Raw genomic sequence first — 15409 nt, forward strand, 5'->3', positions numbered from 1 at the left:
CTCTGTATGTTCATGAGTTTCACTTTATTAATGTACAGATTAACACAAGACATCATATTCTTGCTAAGGCCATTTCATTAATAAGTTTTCATAGTATGGGTACTGAGGGGGAAAAAGACAGCAGAGTGGCAGATTGTCATTTTAAAACTGTTAACAATTTACGACTGATACACTGGAGGTCATGCTGTAGCCTATTTATACAGAACTAACATTTGTATTTTAATGATATTTACTCCAGAGCACAGTAACAGACCACATAACCCCGTGGGTATGGTCTTCTGGTCCACCAGCAACAGAAGCATCTTATCACAGCTGTGCACAATACTGACAATTGGAAAACAAACCAAAAAAAAAAGGCATAGAACACTCACCTCGGTTCTGTGTGACATTAACAGAAGTAAAACCTCCCCTCGGTGGGTGCAGCTAAGGTGCTGGAGCCAAGTCAAGACAAATCCCTCTGTAGGCTATGCCTATGCTTAGCACAGAGACAAACCAGAGTGGTTCCAAACCTGTGCAAGTTCAGCAGCAGTTCATCTTTGGGCCCTCTTGTACAAAATGAGACCATACCTACAACCAGTGCAACTTTTGCTCTGAGATTCTCTACCTGCCCACCACGCTAGCTGTGCCCTATGCCCCTGCCCAGTATTTTCAGGCACAGAACACATAGAGGATGCTGATACACCCCAGGCCAGGTTGGGGAAAACACCTATTAGTTCATGTTTCTGATGGGCTGAGCATCTCTGGTGAAGACAGAGCAGGCCCACAAATGCAATTCAGAGACTTTCTTTGGTAAGGCCATGCGACAGCCAGACGTGAAGTGAGGTGGGCTGAGCTGCAGCAATGGATTTGTTGCAGCCAGACACTGGCCTTCAAAACACATCTGAGAAGTGAGGAAACTGAAGTTGTGTGGGAGACCGAGCATCTTCCCAGCTTAATGGGCTGACCCTAGCCCTGCACTCCTGGCTCTCACCTTTTGAGTTATCTGATGCATAGAACAGTCTATGGAGAATAAGTGATGGCAGAGAAAAGACAGAAAAAAGCAACTGTGTACCAGCAGTGATTTTTGGTTTTCTTACACTTGAGCAAGCGGGAAACAACAGTACTGCTTCACAACTACTGGACCCTTTTAGGTCAGTCTGTCAATCCAATGGTTTTCTACTCCAATAAACATCTAGATTAAAAACAAAGAGCAGTGAAAGCCAACACGTGAGCTGCCAGGATAAAAGCAGACACCATCCTTACAGCAAGAGAAACAAAAGACAGAGTCCAAACTGCAGCAGTGCCCACCAGAGCTTCCACAACCAGCCCTGCTGCCAAACAAAGCAGCTACGTTTCCATTCTTAGCATCTCGCTCCACTGCAGAGAAATGCCAAGTGCCAACTGCTGACAGACTGCACAGGCTCACAGGTCTGTCAGTGTATGCTGTAGGTAGCTCCATCAGCCCTACTCAAACAACACGTTGCACAGAGAAGCTTTGGTTGCAGACATTTTAAAACACACGTCTCTAAAATGATAAGGAGAATTCCTAAAGTGCCTACGTCTCTTCAAAGCACGCTCCATCCATCCGTCACCCAGACACATAAGGGTCCTGCTCAGTGCCAAGCCTCTGCCAACACCTCTGCATGTCACAACAACGAGGCAGCCTAGCCAACAGCAAAAGGGCCAGAAGCTAACAGGTAGTGCCTGGCACGCACAAAAGACCTGCAGGAGACAGCAACAGGAGCTGGTTTAAAGGAGAAGTTAGAAAAATATATCATTACGTGGGTCAAGTCGTCTTAGGGCAGCGGGGTTGGGGGCTGTGCCACAAAATAAAGTGGAAAAATAGATCCAAGAAAATAGAGAAGAGCCTTACATTTTATATTTAGATCTTAAATACAAAATACACGGTTAACTAGGTCTGCTCTCCTGTCCTCTGATGTGCAATGCTTCCAGCACTGGGCCACTGCAGTCTGCGTGCATACATGCACACATGTACCTGCAGAGATGCGCACACACTTGTGCTTCCTGTGTCTAAGAGTCACAAAGCCTTTCACTAGCACCATTTAAAAAGCTCCATCATTAAAAACAAATCAAAAACAACATCCACGTGCATCTGGCAGAGGTCCATTTAAAAAACAGAAAACAATAAGGGTACAGATCAGCATCTGTTATTTGTAGTGCACTGGCACGGACAAATATTTACATGCTCAACTCAATGGTACTGAATACTGAACATTAAGACGGAACAGGAAGAGAAAAAAGGAGCTCCAAGTGCAAACTTCGGGCTCACCAATAACAAAAACACAAAGATTTCTGCCAGAAGTGTTCCTTTCACCTCAGAAAGATCTGCCAGTGATACCCAGAGCATCGCTTCTCATCTACCCACATTGCCACAACAAAGAGCAGGGTACTAAAGAAACACACAGTCATTTGGACGTAGAAGCAACAAAATCAAGCTAGATAATTTATCACGTATCCCGGAGTGGTCCTTGGCTGTAACACGAGAACAAATGACTTAGGCTGCATGCCACAAACACCACGAACAATTCACTTCAGGTCCCCGTCCCCTTCTCCTTGAATCGACTTCTTGATGCGAAGCAACATGGTGGTGAGCCACTGATCCAACCGCGAGATGGAATCGAATTCCTTCACCTATTAAAGGCAAAGAGAAAAGCAGTCAGAAAGCAGCTGCAAAACAAGCACTGTGCCTCTTGAGGTGTAATCTTTTAAACCTTCAGCTCTTCCAGAGGCAGAAAAGGCCTCTGTTAGAGAGAGAAAAAGGGAGGCTGCCTCCAAGAGCCCCAGGCAGAAATGCGGGCTGGCGGTACTTACTGCCTCGGTGTACGCCTCCGAGTTCTGCTCCTCGTGGGCTTCCAGCAGTTTCTAGGAGAACACCGTTACAAATCAGACAATACTGCGAGTCCCTCCATGAGGGGGGACCTTTGCCACCCACCAGCAACCCCCCACCACAAACACAAACCCAGATTTGTTCAAGTGAACCGCAATTATCATCATCTTGCTGCTGCTACTCCCACCCGCTTGGTCCGAAGCCAACGCAGAGCGAGTCTGATGTCCCTTAAGGCGTTTTGAGAAGAAGGCCAAACCCGTGGCAAGGCGAAAAAGCACAAAGCAAAGGGCAGTTTGCATTGCTAAATGTGAGCGTGTTATTTTAATACTGGCTTCACTTACTTTCAATAGCTTGCATTCCCGTGAATCTGTGAATGCTGGGAACATTTCTTCATATTTCTCAAGCGCGAGCTGAAAGAGACACACACCCTCAAGCTCTTTTCACACAAAACTCCTCACTTTTTATTTCAGTTTTTTTCTCGTCCTAAAACCATGCAGAAAACTCAAGAAAACATTCACAGCAAATTCATAAGCACAGGGAAATGAACAGGCAGGGGCAGATCTGGCCTCAAAAGATCTGGCCTCAGAGCCAGCCGTGGCTCAAGATATAACTCAGCAAGAACCAAGCAGACACAGCCAGAGCACAGGCAGGGCAGGAAGCAGAAAACTCTGCATAGGACACTGCAGTAGCACGTGCCCTGATTTACCCTGAGCATCACTCTGGATGTGCTGCAGCTCACCCTTTGTTCTGCTTACACTGGAGTCTCGTGGTGATGCAGCCATCAGCGGGTGACAGCACCAGCTACAAGCCCCCATAACAGCTACCAGAGCCCTGTGCCTGCAAAAACACCTCCCTGCTGGCAAGGGTTGGTCAGCATGGCTGGAGGAGGTTGGGGCAACCACTCTGAGCTCACTGACCTTAGCGTTCAGCTCATCCACAATGAAGTGACACAGAGCAGCTTTGAAGAAATACTCCTTTGCGCTGTACTTCAGCAAAGGATTATCCATCGTGTTTGTTCCAACCTAGGCGTAAAAAGGAATTACTGGAGTTGGGAAAGGAATCTGCATCATTAGGAACTGAATTAAAAGCACGACACCTGATTAAAACTACACACAGCACCACTCAAGCGTCTGCAGATAAAGGCTGTGACAACTGCCAGTGTCTGTGCAAATAGTTATGGGGCAGCCAGACAGTTTTATTGGAGAGAAACCAAAGAGGAAAACCCATCCCCTCCTCAGATTTCTGTAACTGAGGCCCACCAGGGCAACCCAGCAACCATCCTGGTGCCAGCCCAGGCGGCGGTGCCTGCAGGCATAGAAGGACAGGCCCCTGCCTCACCTGCTCATAGATTTCTATTGCCTTCTGGTACTGCTCCAGCTGTGCGGCGTAGGCAGCCACCTTCAGCAGACATTTGTTGGCTGAGCTGCAATCCAAACCAGGAAGTGAGTGATGGGGGAGAACATCCATGCCACCTGCAAGCATCCCCTCCCCACTTGCTGCATAGAACAGTGGGACCCACGAGCTACTAACACCCAGGGAAAAGCACGGAGACGTGCAGCCCGACCAGGTGTCAGATATCGCTCATCTCTCTGTGCTTTCTGTGCATCCCAACCCAGACAAGTCTGCTTGCAGCATAAGAACCCTGCACAGGAATCTGAGCATTCTTTAGAAACCCAACTGGCATGACGCACGGGCACCTGCTAAGCTTAAAATAATCACGTAGGATTTGGGCATCCTACCAAAGGATGTTTTAGAAGAGCCTGCTGGGCGAGGAGTGTGAGCACGTATGCAATCTAGGGCAAGTTCCCATTTCTAATCCCTCCCTGCTGGAAGGGACCACATCCCAAAGCCCACTTGCCTGTTGGACTCTTCTCCTTTGTAATAATCCGCAGCCTGCTCATAGTGCGCGATCGCCTGGGGACAGAAATGTTACACTTGAGCACTGCTTCTGAAGAGGGGGGTTTGGCTTAGATCAGTGCACAGAGACCACATTCAGAAAAGCTTTTATGCTCTGCGGATGAAAGGAGTGAGATGACGGCACGCTGCGGAGCTGTGGGTCAAGAGGGGCACCCAGCAAACTCCAAACGCAACGCTGCCCTTTTTTTTGCACGCATAACAACCCCAAACTCCAGAGCATGTTTCATAAAGGTGACGCTGTTGCTGTGGGATCTCAGTGCCCCACAGAGCAGCAAACGCAGGGCCCACACCCTCACCTTCTCGATGTCAACCAGCTCGGCCTCATAGATCTCCGCGATGGTGATGTGGTGCTTGGCCGCGATGGTGAACCGCCCCTGGGGAGGACAGAGGTCTGTGAGAGGAGGTCTCCCCACCTGGCACACAGTCATAACGTGGGCACAGCGGCCGTGCCTTGGACACACAGCTCAGCCGCGTGCCCCGCCGGTGGCGCAGCCTCTTACCATGTCGGTGTAGATATCGATAGCTGCATTTAAGCAGTTGATGGCCTCTGCAGCATGTGTGTTCAGAAAAACAACACAAAGTCAGCTGGCGCCACAGCGCCCACTTCAAGACCTCCCCCCCAAAAAAACTGACAGATGTGGAACAGCTGAGAGCACATCCGGATGTCCATGGGGCTGAAGACCCCAGGCCCGTAGCTTCTGGGGAATCTCACCCACTGAGCCCACCTCTACCTTCCCACAAAAGCCCCAACACCAAGTGGTGACACAGCCATCAGGACGAGCCACGTCCAAGCAAAGGAAAGCATTTCTCTCGTGTCGAGAAGCAGCACGAGGAAGAAATGCCAGTAATCCCCAGCAGGCTGCAGGGAGGCTCTCCGGGCACACGGACCAGCTGACTCCGAAAGCCCCGGCGCTGCGCTCCTACGCCGCTAAGAAGATTTGCACAAAACAATCCCGGATTTTGTCCCCCATACCTTGCGGGTCTGCTTTTTTGTAGGCGTTCCCAGCATCCACAAAGCTGGTGGCCGAGTCGTGCTTGCTCTGCAGTTGCATATGCAGCTTGGCCGCCTGGCAGAAGGCGTTCCCTGCAGCTGGAACAGAAGCACAGCACCGAGTGTACCCCACAGAGAGAGCAGAACTGCAGGGAAACAGGCAACCACCCGGCGCTCCCCAGCACCAGGAAAGCTTTAGAGGTGCAACAGCCCCAAAGGTATTTCCGACCCAGGTCAGCACAGCGATGCTGGGCTCCGTGCAAACCTCCTCCCATAAATGCAGCACCCTGCGGGCTGCTATAGCTCCAGTTTAGCTTGGTAAGCTGTCCCCAGATGGGCCCATTTAACAGCACAAATATTCAGCCGCACTCACCGCTCCAATTTTTGGCAATCTTGAACATGTTTGCAGCCCTGGTGTACATCTCACAGGCCTCCTCCACTCTGGTGTTACCCCTGGACGAGAGCAGGAGAGTGCATGAAGCCACATCTCCCTTTTTGCTGGCGGGTTTCAGTGCCCCGACAGCGCTGCTCACAGCACCCTGCGGGCACCGCGGCTCCCAGGGCTCCGCTCCCCGCTCCGTGCCAGCAATTATTCAGCAAAACACAGACGGGCTTTGCCATGCGGCCACATCCACAGCTCGCCAGCGTGCCCTCTCCCACCGAGCCGCCAACCCCCGCTCTGCCTATGGGGCGGGGGTGTCATCCGGGCCGCGCAATCCCCTTTATGCGACCCCACTGCACGTCGCGCACCCCACTTTTGCAATTTTCCCCTTTTTGCAACCCTTCCCCATCGCATCTCCCTTTTGCAACCCCTCCGCGCACCGCACCATCCATGCATTAATTTGCAACCCCTTTTTCTTTGTGCAACCTCCTCCTGACCCCCCAGTTCGCTCACCCGAAGAGCCCCCGCAGGAAGGAATGCGAGCCCTTCACCCGCTTCTCGGCTTCGGCCATCAGCTGCACGGCCTCCCGCTCCTTCCCCGAGCTGTCCATCGCGGCAGCGCTCGGCCAGGCCCGGAGCCGCCTCCTCTTCCTCCTCCTCCTCCTCCTCTTCCTCCTCCGGGAGCGCGCACAGAGGCGGGGCGCGGCGCGTACTGCACGATGCGCGCACGCAGCGCACGGCCGCGGGCTGCACAAGGCGCGCCGCAGGTGATGCGCAGAAGGCACGCGGTGGATGCACCTCGCAGGACGCGCGGGGTGCAGCCGGGCCACGATGCCCGCCCTAAAGACGAGGGAGAAGCGGGTTGTAGGGTTTTCCCCGCAGGGCCAAAGCCCCGGCTCCCAGCAGAAGGGTCTCCCTGCAACTGCCTTCCATCAGTGAATGAGTACAGGGAAGGCCAGAAGAGGCAGTGAGCTTGCCCGTTTTCTGTCTCCTTCCTCAAACCAGAGATGAATTTCTCCTTCTTGGCAAAGCAGCTTGGCACACCAGCATCCTCGTGGTGTGCTGGATGCCAGCACCATCACTGCAGTGCTTGTCCAAGATGCGCTGGGCCACAAGCAAACACAGCAACACAGGCTTACAATCCAGGTGATGCAGTGGGGGTGAGAGCTGCCGGGGGACTCACCCATTGCCAAAAGGCCCAGGAGCCACAGCTGCTGCTTCCAAAGCCCCAAGGGGAACCAGGCTGTGTGCCTCCAGACTGCAGCTCCTGGTGAGCCCAGCTTCAGGTGTCACATCACACTGTCACTGCTGCTCCACGGGGACACACGGATTACACGGCCTCCTCCCCAAAGCACAGCCCTGCATGCTGCTAAAGGTGATGACTTCACAGTGGATCTGCAAGGCCAGAAAATCACGCTTTCAGCTCCCCAGCTAAAAGCACACCCCTTTTTGACCAGCAGCTCCAAAACCTGCCCTTCAGACCTGTGTTTTTGCAAAGCATCCGCAGCGGGAATTAATCAATCAATAATTAATTAGCCCACGTGGCTTTGGATCGCCCAGAGCTCTCTGCAGGTGCAGAATTCAATGCCAGGGAGGGGAAGGGGCCAGGCCAGGCGATCGCTGTGCCGCCCGGGCTCACATAACACCAGCTGCAATGGGAGCTGCTAAGAGCTGAGCTGTCAGCACTGCAGCGCCTCGGGTGCCAGGGGGATGCACACACACACGGGCTCCACTTACAGAGGGGCTGGGATGCTCTGGGTTACTCACACAGCCTGAGCAGCACAACGCCTTCCCTCCTGCAGGTTGGTGCTGCACTCAATGCTCCAATGGCCTTCAAGTTTCCTCCAGTCCAAGCTTGCTGCTGAAACTGATCACTATCACACACTGCGAAGGATCCCAAACCATCCCAGGTTTTATTTTTTTTTCTGGGCAGGACACAATGGAGCCTTTTTATCTCTATGATCTTGGAATACAGATAGAAAACAAAGCTATCCAGAGGATCCTTTGCCCCATGGCCGCAGAGCTCTGTCATCTAATGCTTGCCCTGGAACAGGAAGACAGAATGTGTCAGACCTTACCCAACATAGAGGAGAATGCAGAAAAATTAGCCAAGGCCACTGATGAACTCGCTTCTGCTGCAAGAAGGTAACTTTGCTGGGTGGTGGGTGGTACAGATGGGATGGGGATGAGTTGAGCCCCATGGCTTTTCTTCCAGATTGGCCCAGCAGTCCAGCGACAAGGCGTACCAGGAGGAGACACATCTCACAGCCGAGTCCCTTGTGCTGGCAGGGAGGCACGTGTTGCAGGCAGCCCGCCAGCTGCAGGGACAGCCGTTCAGCCCTAGCCACAGGGAGGTGCTGGCTGCAGCAGCAAAGGGCATCCTAACTGAGACTGCAAAGGTAACGCCAGAGGGGATGGTGCTGAAGGGAGTGGTGGGGAGGATGCAGATGGAGAAGGGACAAAACGGCCCCTTAGCTGGATCGGGCTGGGGAGTACTAGTTGGGGCAATTTTGTTCAATAGAATGAGAGGGGACGGCCTCAAGTCGCACCAGGCTGTCGTTCAGGATGGGCATTAGGGACAATTCCTCCTCCCCAAGAGTAGTGAGGCAGTGGCACAGCTGCTCAGGGAGCGGTGGGGTCACCTGGAGGTGTCCTATAGCTGTGGGGATGTGGCACTGAGGGATGTGACCAGTGGCACGGTGTGCTGGGGTTGGACTGGATGATCCTGCTGGTCTCTTCTGACCTTGATAATGCTGGGATTCCCTGTGTGCTCACTAGGACGGGCCTGCTGGGCAGAACACACCTCTTTTCTCTCCAGCAGCAGATACAGTATTATTTCCAGAGGGATGCAACAGTGATGCGTAACCTTAGCCACACTGACTGTACTTTCTGCTGTGCTAGATCCTTCAGATCGAAGGTGCTGCCGGGGCAAGGAGGATAACGCAGGCTGCCAGCTGGCTGTTGGAGTGCCTGGGCACACTGCGGGATACAGGGGACGTGCCAGGGCTGCTGGCTGCTTTCCAGGACTTTTCCAAGGCTTTGCTTCTGCTGAGCAACCTGACAGCACAGCACCTCGAGGAACTCCGAGATTCTCCTCGACGGACCAGCTTGGCCCAGACTTTGCAGCTCCTTCACAAGTGCGTTCCTTTGCTCCACGAATCCAAGCACAGCCACCTTAAATGCTCCTGGGCTCAACAAGTCAACCTCTCCAAAAACGATGCTTTCCAGCTGATGGAGAGGACCATCCAAGAGCTTGTTTCCTTGCTTGTTAACAGCACAGGCAGCAAGGAGCTTCAGGACGGACACGGGACCTTCTCCCATCATGTGCAGAGGCTGCTGGCTCTCCTCAACCACCCAGACCCAGTGCACCCCTCTGACAGCGAGTTCAGCACTCATGTGGAAGCAATAGTTTTCTACTGCATGCTTCTAGCAGAGATGTGCAGGGCAGATCTGAAGCAGGATCTGGTAAAACGTTGCTATGTTCTCCTACAGCTCAGAAAAAGCATCTGCTGCCACATAAATCAGCAGGAAGGAGGGACAAGGCCAAGCTGGGGAGAAAGCAGCCTGCAGGAGAAATGTCACACCATGGGAAAGGAGGTGGAGGACCTTGACAAGGCTGTGCTCAAAGCTACTCTGCACCAAATCCTCAGCACCTTCTCCGAGGCCAAGGAGCCCTTGAGGCAGTTAGTAGAGGAAGCTCTTACCCTTGCAGGTACAGGGTGTTTTCCAGCAGGGCAGGGAGGATTACTGAAGAAGCTTCAGCCCCTCACTGCCACCTTTTTCGCACACGCCCAGCAGATGCTCAGAGTGGCAGACTTTGTCCTGGCCAGGTGCACCAAAACCCAAACTGCTAGAGAAATCCATGACTGTTTAGAGTACTTAAAGAGCCTCCTTGCCAGTCTCCCTCCAGCACTCACAGAAATGAGCAGAAACCCAACCCACATGAGCACTGCTCAGCACCTGCAATCCTTGTACCACGCGTGGGCTGGGACAACAGAAAGCCTCCTGCAGTGTTTTGAAGAGACAGTCAGCATGCATGAATTCCTGAAGCTGTCCATCCAGGAAATGGCCAAGCACAAGGAATGGTGTGACAAGGCCCTGCAAAGTCAGGACCCCGAAAGGCTCTCTAGCCATGCTACCAGCCTCACCACTTGGGCTCGGTGGGTTGCTGGAGCTGCTGCCAGGTATGTGGATAGAGCAACAGACCCCATTTTCAGGAACGGCTTGCTGGTTTGGATTGAGCAGCTGGCCACGTCCATTCTTGAGCTGAAAGCAGCCACGGCCCTTTGCACGGAGAGATGCTCCTGTCTCCAAACTAGGGATGCCTTTTCAAGGATGGCGAGCTGCCTGATGGATACTGCTCACTGCATTCAGGATGGGCTGGATGGGTCCAACCACCCAGATATCCTCAGCCCTCTCCGGGAACGAATACGGAGAGCTGACGTTGCGAAGGAGCTTGAACTCAGCTCATCCTGTGCTGGGTTAAGAAACATTATCGGTCAAGCTAAATTGCAAGGAGATGTCTTAAGTCATCCCTCTCCACAAGCAGGTAACTCACACCCAGATGTTGTTCCAAGGAAAGGAGAAATGCACCCTGTTGTTACAGCACTCCTTGCAGCTACCAGAGCCCGTGATACAGCAGCTGTGAATGCTGCCTGCTCCGCCTTGCTCCAAGTCTCTAACTGCTGTATCAATGCAGCAAAGGAAGCACTGCCTGTTGCTGCCTCTCCCCACACGGAGACACTGGGGCAGTACCAGAAGATTATCTTACTGACACCATGTGTTATTAGCTTGGCCAGGGAAGCAGCCCCAGGGCAGCTCCAGCATCAAGGCAGACTTCTCCAAACTGCACTTTCCCTCTCAGAAACCATCTGTGAGACCAAAGAGTGCCTGGCAGCCATGGCAGGCTCTTGGTACAGTCTGTCTCAACAAGTGCTTGGGTTTATCTTGGCTGCTGACTTTACGAGCAGCAAACAGGCTTTGGACGAGACCATGATGGGTTTAGTAGGAGCGGTTCAGATAGCAGAGGACATTGCAAGCATGGCCTGTGATAAGCAGAATCCCATTTGTCCTGAGGACTGGGAAAACTTTCTACAGGTCCAAGCCAAATTTTCACATGCTCAGATGAACACCAAAGTGTTACTTGAGAAAGCAATGTCCTTCCAGGGCCCCTGCAAGTTGGGAGAGGCCAGCCTGGAGCTGCGCTGTGTCCACTGGGCTATCAGCATGCATGTGCTCCTGGGTGCTGTGGATCAGTTCATAGGCAGAGACATGCTGTTCCTGAGGGAGCTAACAAGTGCCATGGACAACAGGCTTTGTTCACAGAGCCTCTTGGCTGCTGTGTCTGAGATCTCCCTGAGGATGCAGGAAGCTGCCCGGCTCTCTTACTTCACTTGCCCTGAAGACTGCGGCCGCAGTGAAATCCTCACCCTCAGGGAAGAGATAAAGGTGCTAACGGAAGCTCTGCTGGATGCCTCCAATACCCTGTTGGTCTCTCCTCTGCCTTCTGCCAGCCTGTACGTTCGCTTTGAGCTCCTGCAGAGAGACTTGGCCCTCAGGGCCAAAGCATTACTGCTCCACCTGGAGAAGGCCAACACCAAACACCTACAAGTCATCCGAGATGTGGTAGGACCAGCCTTGTCTTTCTTCCCCGAAGAGTGCAGGGAGGTGAGCCAAAAAGCTTTTAAAGAGAAAGCGGGTCAGCTATTGGCCAACATTCAGTGGGTCAGAGCCACCCTCCAACGTGTCCTGGAGACAACCGCTCAACTGCAGTCACGGGCAGACCTGCTCTCTGTTGCAGACCACCTCCTGGTCCTCACAGCTGATGCAGTGGACAGTGCCAGCCAGCTCTTCCAAAGCCACCAGGACAAAAGGCACCTCCACCTAGACAGCATTGTCTGGTACTGGTCAGCTAAAGCACACTACCTCGCCACGCAGCTTCAGGCCGTCCGTGGCATCAACGGACACATCCTGGAACTCATGAGACAGCACCTGCAAAACGTGGGGGACCAGTGCTCTCCAAAAGAGTGCAGCAGCACAGCCCAGCTCTCCCCAGCCCGAGAGCTCGAGGCTCTGAGGCCCACCAAATCAGCAGAAACTGGCCTGAGCAGGAGTGGACAAGCAAGCAGAGCTGTCAGAGAGGCACACGAAATGGTACGGTAATTTTTTCCAATTTCTTTGTTAGATCAAGCTGCTGGGTGCCCCATGCAACTGGGCTCTGGGTATCTGACCTGATAGAGACCTTTGCACAAATAAATCCATCTCCAAAACACTGTTCCTAAGGAGCAGGGAACTGTACTGCCCTTCCTTTCCCTGAAATGCTCTTTCTGCTCAGCTCCTCACCTCTCAGTGAGCTTTCCTCAGGAGTAGCAGCAGCCCTGCTCCCACAATTGCTGCCAGGTGCCAGGAGCTGGCAAAGGCTTTAGCAACATGATCCAAATCACTCTGCAGAGCAGTTTAAGAGTATTTCATTGCACTTCTCAACTATGGGCACTGCCATCTTACGCTACAGTTACCTCCCATTTGGAGATAGCTCCAGACAATGGCATGGGGCATTTGGACTTCAGAATGCCATTGTGGGTGAAGACAGAAGAGAAATAAACCTGTTCAGGAAGGCAGAGTAGGCTCAGCAAGGTTACAGACAGCCATCCCACCTCTTTACTCACCAAAAACTGCTTCAGAAACACGCAGGCAGGAACTTCTCAATACTGACACGATCTGATGCTCTAGACTTTTATCTGTTCCGTTGTTGTCTCGACAGCAAGGGAACGGTCCTCTCAGTACCTTCTTTGGAAGCAGCCCTGGGAAGCAAGAGAGAGAAGACAGTGAGAGAATGCAGGGAGATGCCAGCAGGATGTCCCAGATGACCAAGGACATGGCAGTAAGGATGCTTCACATGACTCAGTTCCTGAGGAAGAAGGGCCCCATCACGGTATGGAGTTTCTCATCCCCTCCACCCCATCACTTTTGTAGCTATAAAGATAGATGCCTTCTAGAGAAAATACCCAAGTGCCCACTGCCTGCTGAAAAACCCGTGTTATCCCATCCTACTGAAAGTGGCACTGGTGCATTTGCCCCAGTAATTTCAGGAATTACTTTCCTGAAAGGAGATGCAAGTCTCGTGACTGGTCCATTCCTCATTTCAGAATACACCTGGCCTTTCTGGATGCTCCCATTTACAGGAACAATGTTTGTTTTCCTCCTCCCCATCACATTTGCATTTTGTTTTAGAGCAAGGAGCAGCTTGTTGCCTGTGCTAGGCAAATAGCTTCTGATGGGCAGGCATTTGTTACATTCGGCCGCATCGTTGCAAAGATGTGCCTGGACAAGAGATGTTCTGCAGAGCTGCTGCGTGCCGCAGAGCAGACTCACACCATCAGCAGCCAGCTCACCATCGTGGCCAGGTGAGTTGCTGCTAACAAGGAGTCTCCCCGAGGCTCAAAGTGGCACAGCGGTCTTCAGAGGTCTGTGTGGGATCTGGGCGCAGCGCTTAGCGCTCAGTTGCAGTTCAGCAGGCTCTTCTCTTTCTGCTGCTGCCAGCAGCACTTTTCTCCCATTTGCCTGCCTCATTTCTCCTGGAAACCTACAGCAGTGCAGGGCGCACTGCCTCTGGCTTTGGACTACCTGGTGGCAGAGAGCTGCACGCTTCCATGCTCTTCCAGTAAAATATCTCAACGTGTCTTTAAGGGTAAAAGCAGTCACTGCTGAGAGCAAGTCCTCTTCTGAGCTGCTCGTGAGCAACGCGCAGAACCTAATTCAAGCAGTTTTACATGTTCTGAAGGCAACCGAGGCAGCGTGCATCAAAGTAAGTTAATGCTGATAACGATGAATAGGTTCTGTAAGGTGAGCTTTGCTATGGGGAGCTCCTCCAGTCTCATCTGGTGGTGGAGATGCAGAAGCTGGCTGCTGCGGGACCTCTGGCAGCAATAGCAGGGGTCAAGACTCCTACTGCTACGTTTCTGTTTTATGCCTTTCTGTTTTGTTTCCAGAGCCTCCTCTGCATTTTTTCCAGGCATTGAATCTGCTCTATCACTGCTACCAGCTTTTAAGGCATGTTTAGCTGGTCTGTTTCCCATTTCATATTTGGAGAGTGACAGCACTTCATTGGAGGCCTTTATTTGGAAATAGTCCATGTCAGTCTTAGCCTTCATGTTGTCTCTAGGTGGGCTTTGATCACAACTCCCAAGAGCTTGCCTTGCAGCTGCCAGCAACGGCTGACTGATCCAATTGTAAATAGTTTGTGAGAGCAGACTTGATGCGAAAGCACTTCAAAACCAAGCACAAATACAACGGCACTCTGCGCCGGTGCAGTTTTTCATTGCGTGCCTTCATCTCCTACACAGCCCTACAACCTCTGCTGAGCTCCGTGTCTTTTTGACAGAGTTCTGATTAGAATCTTGGTTGGTGGACAATCAGCAAAAAGCACAGGAAAGCTCCTCCTGTACGTCATTATGCTGCTTAAAGCGTACAGTCTGGGTTATCTGCTGGCAGTGCAATGCAGCAAGCCATTCTTTTATCTCGACTGCCCAGATTACAGAGTCCTTTACGGCCCAGCTGCTCCCCTTTCAAAATGTACGGGCCCACTTACCAATAAGCTGATGAGGCAGCCTTATTTTTCTCTCTCTGTAAGCAGGTTTTTCAGCATTTGAAGAATTTTGTAAGCATTAACTAACAGAAACATCACATCACTCGTACAGACGTCATGACGTTCTGACATATAGAGTCTTTCCTAATGTATTTGAGCACATAAATATTTGTCTCCTTCCAACAGGGCTTGCGACAGCCTGCTCCTGACTCTGAAGAAGCAGCAGCAGCTGCTTTTTGCATCGAGTGGAGGACAAACCTGTTGTGGCACAGAGCCGAGCAACGCTTAAACTCAGACAGGGATGAATTAGGCCTCCGCAAGACTCAGGCGAGGGCTGAGCCCACGCTCACAGCCATGGAGCAAGGACGGTCACCTCCGAGCGGCGGCACCCCCAGGTGTCCCAAATCTATTAAAGGACTATGTCCAACTATGGGCAGCCACCTCTAGCAACAGGCAGGCATTGCTCTGCTGCTGACGAGCTGCCCAACCTTGCAGATGTGAGACAGCTGGGGCTCTGCAGCAGCAAGGCTTCTGAAATGCTGATGAATGGAAGACGCCGTTTCATGAGGTCCCTTCAGTGCATCAAGAAGTGCCAGTTTTTGTGCTCTCCAGATGCAAGCAGGAGGATGCAGGAACACGCTTGTAGCAGCAGCAGCAGCAAACGTGGCTGGTAGGATCAGAGTGTCGCTCATCTGTACCAGAAAGCCT

General features: G+C 52.3%; 2 protein-coding genes across 2 annotated transcripts; one reads left to right on the forward strand and one right to left on the reverse strand.

The window, feature by feature from the left end:
• Nucleotides 1-3: 3 nt before the first annotated feature.
• NAPB (NSF attachment protein beta) lies at nucleotides 4-6757 on the reverse strand. Its single transcript, XM_042890180.1, has 11 exons — nucleotides 6631-6757; nucleotides 6109-6188; nucleotides 5718-5834; nucleotides 5245-5291; nucleotides 5041-5118; nucleotides 4686-4741; nucleotides 4166-4250; nucleotides 3745-3849; nucleotides 3169-3237; nucleotides 2812-2862; nucleotides 4-2631 (listed from the first exon to the last, which is right to left on the reverse strand). The coding sequence occupies exons 1-11, from the start codon at nucleotides 6726-6728 to the stop codon at nucleotides 2527-2529; spliced, it is 891 nt and encodes a 296-aa protein (XP_042746114.1). The 5' UTR covers nucleotides 6729-6757; the 3' UTR covers nucleotides 4-2526.
• Nucleotides 5948-14474, forward strand: LOC122190272. Its single transcript, XM_042890141.1, has 6 exons — nucleotides 5948-5968; nucleotides 8051-8262; nucleotides 8333-8516; nucleotides 9019-12270; nucleotides 12878-13048; nucleotides 13348-14474. Exons 2-6 carry the CDS (start codon nucleotides 8057-8059, stop codon nucleotides 13522-13524), a joined length of 3990 nt encoding a protein of 1329 aa, XP_042746075.1. The 5' UTR covers nucleotides 5948-5968; nucleotides 8051-8056; the 3' UTR covers nucleotides 13525-14474.
• Nucleotides 14475-15409: the final 935 nt, after the last annotated feature.

This window comes from Lagopus leucura, unplaced genomic scaffold (genome assembly GCF_019238085.1).
Source record: "Lagopus leucura isolate 7727_CA_CO unplaced genomic scaffold, USGS_WTPT01 Super-Scaffold_73, whole genome shotgun sequence".
NCBI lineage: Eukaryota > Metazoa > Chordata > Aves > Galliformes > Phasianidae > Lagopus > Lagopus leucura.

What these genes read in the sequence shown, in the direction of transcription:
- NAPB (XM_042890180.1), bottom strand. Translation starts at nt 6,728, where the DNA reads ATGGACAGCTCGGGGAAGGAGCGGGAGGCCGTGCAGCTGATGGCCGAA. An exon ending in GATTGCCAAAAATTGGAGCG is followed by an intron (nt 5,835 to 6,108) that starts GTGAGTGCGGCT and finishes CTTCTGTTCCAG; the next exon opens with CTGCAGGGAACGCCTTCTGC. An exon ending in TCGATATCTACACCGACATG is followed by an intron (nt 5,119 to 5,244) that starts GTAAGAGGCTGC and finishes TGTCCTCCCCAG; the next exon opens with GGGCGGTTCACCATCGCGGC.
- LOC122190272 (XM_042890141.1), top strand. Translation starts at nt 8,057, where the DNA reads ATGGAGCCTTTTTATCTCTATGATCTTGGAATACAGATAGAAAACAAA. An exon ending in TCAGAGAGGCACACGAAATG is followed by an intron (nt 12,271 to 12,877) that starts GTACGGTAATTT and finishes TTGTCTCGACAG; the next exon opens with CAAGGGAACGGTCCTCTCAG. An exon ending in GGAAGAAGGGCCCCATCACG is followed by an intron (nt 13,049 to 13,347) that starts GTATGGAGTTTC and finishes ATTTTGTTTTAG; the next exon opens with AGCAAGGAGCAGCTTGTTGC.